Source organism: Chroicocephalus ridibundus, chromosome 4, assembly GCF_963924245.1.
Source record: "Chroicocephalus ridibundus chromosome 4, bChrRid1.1, whole genome shotgun sequence".
Lineage (NCBI taxonomy): Eukaryota > Metazoa > Chordata > Aves > Charadriiformes > Laridae > Chroicocephalus > Chroicocephalus ridibundus.
Genome location: NC_086287.1, coordinates 70,609,433 through 70,614,620, shown reverse-complemented (window position 1 = coordinate 70,614,620; position 5,188 = coordinate 70,609,433). Strand labels below are relative to the sequence as shown.

Below are 5,188 nucleotides of genomic sequence, written 5' to 3'. Positions count from 1 at the left end.
GGGAGGGAAGGGGGAGGAGAAGGAGGAGAAAACCCGGAGCGCGGGTTGGAACCCAGAGCAGAGATAATCCACGGGCCTGGCAGCGGGCTCCCGGGAGCGTGAAGGGTTTTCCAGCTGCGGGACCCCACCAGGGCCCGGCGGGGGACGCGAGCCCGGGAGGAACCGGGTCTCTGACGGCGTCCCTTTCTCCCTCCAGCTGCCTCTCATTCCCAAGCGCTCCCTCCCTTCTCGCCAAGGGAGAGGCGCTTCCCGAGTTTCCCCTTCCCAAACCGGCCCCTCGGCGGGTCCGCCGGCCCGGCGGGCGGTGACAAGGACGCCCGGGGGCACCCACGCCGACGGTCCCCCCCCGCTCCCCGTAGAGAGAGAGGGGCAGGAGGGGGCCGCGGGGTCCCGCCGGTCCCCCGGGGATGCACCTGAGCGGAGCTGGGGGAAGCCCCCCGTCCCCCGGGGGGCCGCGCTCACCCCGTCCCACCGGCGGGGTGCCGACCCCCGGGGCGCAGCCCCTCCGCTCCCCCCACCCCCGGGAGCCCGGGGCGGGCGGCGGGGCGGGCCGGGCCGTCCCCCGCGGGGCCGGGCCGGGCGGGGGCGGGCCGGGGGCGGCGGGCCGGGCCGGGCCGGGCTGGCGGGGGTGCGCGGCTCCACGTGACTGCGGGGCCGGGAGAAAACCGGGGCCGGCGTCGGCGGCGGCCGCACTGCGCTCGGGCGGCGATCGCGGAAGGCGCTCGGCAGCCGCTGCCCCGGGGCTTTCGGCGCGCTGGGTCCGGGCTGGCTCTCCAGAATCATGGACTGTGCTGATATGCCTTGCTTGCTGTCAGTGAGTACAGCCCTCTTCTTCCTCGGCTTCGCCCTTTGAGTTTTCATTACGCTTCTTTATTTTAGTTTTTGGGTTTTTTTTCAAAACTTTATTTTTTTCTCTTGTGTGCGCCCCCGCCACTTACCGGGCGTCCGGCGGCGGGACGCGAACTGGCGGCCCCGCGGTCCGCCGAACCGGGTGCCCCTTTTCCCCGCCGGGCGCCGGGGCCCCGCAGCGGCTTCGCCCGACTCGGCCCGGTCCGGCGGGGCGAGCGGGGCCGGGATGCGCCGCAGACCATGAGGGCTACCGGGCGGCGAGCGACCCGGGGGCGAGCGGCTCATCCCTGCTGCCGCTCGGGGGCTTCTCCTAATGTCGTTTTGCCATTTGTTATTATTTTTAAGTTTATTAGGAGGAGGAGGGGGGGGGGGTTTGCTTCTCATCCTGACTTTCCTTGTTGTTTGTTGTTGCGTTTTTTACACTCCAGAGACACCATGATTCCTGGTAACCGAATGCTGATGGTCATCCTACTATGCCAAGTCCTGCTAGGAGGTACTAACCATGCTAGCCTGATACCTGAGACCGGCAGGAAGAAAGTCGCAGAGCTTCAGGGACAAGCCGGATCCGGACGCCGCTCTGCCCAAAGCCATGAACTCTTGCGGGGTTTCGAAACAACTCTGCTGCAGATGTTTGGGCTGCGAAGGCGGCCTCAGCCCAGCAAGTCAGCCGTCATTCCTAGTTACATGCTGGATCTCTATCGGCTCCAGTCCGGAGAAGAGGAGGAAAGCCTCCAGGAAATTAGCCTGCAGTACCCTGAGCGATCAACCAGCCGGGCAAACACCGTGAGGAGTTTCCACCATGAAGGTCAGTGATGGGAGGAGGTAAATTCCCAGCCCCGGTAGCGATCGGGATTTCCTTGGCGTTTGGAAGCTCACAAATGTGTTTCGAAGCGGGACGTGCCCGGCCCTAAATTTATGGGAGGAAAACGCCTCCCCCCCATCCCCAGCCTGCTGTGTGTGGGTGACAGGCGTGCTAGGCTCTGTGTTTTTTCCAGCATCCTGTGCTTAACCCGAGCCCGACCATATTTTGAGGTGCTTTTGCTCCTGTTGACAACAGCGAGTTTCCTTCACTGCCTCTGCCCTGGGGTCACTCCCTGGGCTCGCGTGGATTTAATGGCTCTGGATCGGATGCGGGAGTAAAGTGAGGGCGGGATCTCACCCCTGGTGTGTTTCTTTTGAACTATCAAAGCGATTGCTGCCTGGTTTTGCTCTTAAGGAAAAAAAAATCCAAAAAAAACCCTGCTCGAATTTAATACTTACAGCTGTGTGTTTATAAGGTTTATTCAATAGGCCCTTGTAATCTGATCCAAATGTTTCCTAGCGGATGTTTCTTTTCCAAAGTAAATCTGAATTATTAATCCAGCCGCATCATTACTGCGTTGGAATTTGCTTCTTTCTCCCCCTGCCCCCTGTGCCCCGTAACAAGGCACCTCTGTGCTCTGCGGCGCTGCACCTCGCCAGGGTGATGATTTTGGAGAGATCTGGGGGGGGGCAAAAGGGGAAAAGCCTCCTCAAAAGGAGAAGCGAGACGGGAAGGGGTGACCTGCTCCGGGCGCAGGCACGCGGAGGGCGAGCGGGTGGCTCCGGAGCAGGAGCTGGTCCGGCCGGGAGGGATGCGTGGGGGAATGGAGAGGGCGCTGGTGAAGCGTGGGTGCGTGCTGTGCCCCGAGGCTGATGTGCTCTTGTTTGCTTTTTGACCGCTTCCGCCCCCCCACCCTTGCCCTGCTCCCCTCCAGAGCACCTGGAGACCGTCCCGGGTCCCAGCGAGGCACCCCGGATCCGCTTCGTCTTCAACCTCAGCAGCGTACCAGAAAACGAGGTGATCTCCTCGGCGGAGCTGCGGCTGTACCGGGAGCAGGTGGAGGAACCCAGCACGGCGTGGGAGGGGGGCTTCCACCGGATAAACATTTATGAAGTGATGAAGCCGCTGTCGGAGCGCGCTCAGGCCATTACGCGCCTGTTGGACACGCGTCTGGTGCACCACAACGTGACGTGCTGGGAGACCTTTGATGTGAGCCCGGCTGTGATCCGGTGGACCAAGGACAAGCAACCGAACCACGGGCTGGTGATCGAGGTGACCCACCTCCACCACGCACAGACTCATCAGGGCAAACACGTCAGGATTAGCCGATCTTTACCTCAAGGGCGCGGGGACTGGGCTCAGCTCAGGCCGCTCCTAGTCACTTTTGGGCATGACGGGCGAGGCCACGCGCTGACCCGCAGAGCCCGCCGGAGCCCCAAGCACCAGCGTTCCCGCAAGAACAAAAAAAACTGCCGCCGCCATGCCCTCTATGTGGATTTCAGCGATGTGGGCTGGAACGACTGGATCGTGGCACCCCCGGGGTACCAGGCGTTTTACTGCCACGGGGACTGCCCCTTCCCTCTGGCCGACCACCTCAACTCCACCAACCACGCCATCGTGCAGACGTTGGTGAACTCCGTGAACTCCAGCATCCCCAAGGCCTGCTGCGTGCCCACGGAGCTGAGTGCCATCTCCATGCTCTACCTGGATGAGTATGACAAGGTGGTCCTGAAAAACTACCAGGAGATGGTGGTGGAGGGGTGCGGGTGCCGCTGACCCCCCCCGCCTTCCCCGCCGCCTTCTCCTCCCCTTCTCTCTCCCTCCCGTCCCACCCCAGAACTGCTTGCTATAGCTGGACTCTTCTCTAAACTAAACGTTCACCTTGACCTTATTTATGACTTTATGTGCAAATGTTTTTTGACAATAATGATCATATATTTTGACAAAATATATTTATAACTACATATTAAAAGAAAAAATAAAATGAGTCATTATTTTAAAGGTAAATGCATTTTTGTGTCTCACCTCTCAGGGTGCTGGCTGGGAGTGCAGCAGGGAGTTTATCTTCTCTCCTTCTCACCCTCTCCCCACCCAAACCCTCCCCGCTTTCCCCCCACCCCTTTTTTTCCCTTAAAGGCTTTGCAAATTTTAGTCTTTCTATTATTTCTCACCGAGGTACCGCGGATCCCCCTGTGCTGGGGCTGCGCCACGTGGGAGATGAGGGTCCCCGGAGATTAAGAGCTGCTTCTCCCCGGCCGCTGGGACTAGAGCCGACCGTGCTAACCTGGCCCAAGCCTTTGCAAAGCAACCCACCAAAAATGCATTTGAAAAGAAGGTGAAGATTTACCTGAGGGCTTTATGCTAAACCCACTGGGTTTTATACCCTCCGTCCAACTTCAGGATTCCCCAGGTTTTAAAACTATTTAACATTTCCCCACTCCCTGCGCCGCCTGCCTCTCCCCTCCCCACTGGAGACTGGGTTCTTTGGGAAGCTTCAAAGGTTTGTACGGGTCCTTTGAAGATCAAATCGCCCCATTACAATGCCAAAAAAAAAAAAAAAGATATCTGGAGCAGTTAAATATGTGTTAGCTAATAGCTACCTGTGCTGTGTCCTTTCCAAATTGCTTCCGAGCAGGAAGATGATCAGAGCCGAGCAGGTACAGCTGGAGGTATCTAGGGACTAAAATCCCTGGCCCAAATGCATCGGATGGACAGTGTTGGGCTTGGAAAATGGAGAGCTGTGCCCTGGGCTGGGGGTGCGGTGGGGTGCGAGTGTGGGGCTGGTGTCCTCAGCCATGCTGGGAGGGGAGCAGGGTGCATGATGTATTTATTTCTTTTTTTTTTCTTTTTTTTTTTCTTCTTTTCCTTTAATGATTGAAGCTTTCCAACCCTCTGAAAGGGGCAGCTTAGTTGAAACCAATAAAAAACGGAGTGGAAAGCTTGCCAAAAGCCTTGGCTCCCTGAAGAGTGCAGGTGGAGAGAGGAGATGGGAGCCGTGGGGGGAGGCAAGCATGGCTCTGCGTTTCTCTCGGAAACAAAAAAAAAACAAAAACAAAAAAAACCAACTAGCCTTCAACCTCCTTTGGTGCCAGTGAGACTTTTCCACCCCTCCATCCCACCGGGTGCTGGCGCAGGAGGGGGCTGCAGGGTCCCCTCTGCTGCTGGAGAGCCTTGGGGTGACTCTATGCCTCCCCAGCCGGGGACCCCCGTGAGGCAGCGATGGGCGCTCGCTACAGAGCCCGAGCATCCCCGGCAAGGCAGGGCTGTGCGTGGGTGCTGGTGGGGGATGCAAAGCACCCACAGGGCTGTGGCAGAGGTGGGGGGGATCACCCCGCTGCTGGGGAGCCCTCGGTTATTGCTGGGGTTATTGCTGCCGTGTCTCCGGGCCCCTCGGCCCCGAGTTGACACTCTCATTCCTGCTTTTAGAAGGGAAATGTGTGGCCCGGGGCACCGGCGACCTGCTGCCTCCCCCTTTGATGCCTGCATATCAGACATAGCCATGCCAAAGAAAGAATTTCATTTTGAAGTGGCATCAGC

At 59.1% G+C, this 5,188-nt stretch overlaps 1 protein-coding gene across 1 annotated transcript; it reads left to right on the top strand.

Annotated features, from left to right (window-relative positions):
* The first annotated feature begins 659 nt into the window (after positions 1–659).
* BMP4 (bone morphogenetic protein 4) lies at positions 660–3,663 on the top strand. Its single transcript, XM_063333924.1, has 3 exons — positions 660–814; positions 1,278–1,654; positions 2,586–3,663. The coding sequence occupies exons 2-3, from the start codon at positions 1,285–1,287 to the stop codon at positions 3,425–3,427; spliced, it is 1,212 nt and encodes a 403-aa protein (XP_063189994.1). The 5' UTR covers positions 660–814; positions 1,278–1,284; the 3' UTR covers positions 3,428–3,663.
* The last annotated feature ends 1,525 nt before the right edge of the window (positions 3,664–5,188 follow it).

Excerpts from the sequence above, each read along its gene's own strand:
- BMP4 (XM_063333924.1), top strand. The coding sequence starts at position 1,285 with ATGATTCCTGGTAACCGAATGCTGATGGTCATCCTACTATGCCAAGTC. Across the intron at positions 1,655-2,585 it reads GAGGAGTTTCCACCATGAAG|AGCACCTGGAGACCGTCCCG; the intron begins GTCAGTGATGGG and ends GCTCCCCTCCAG.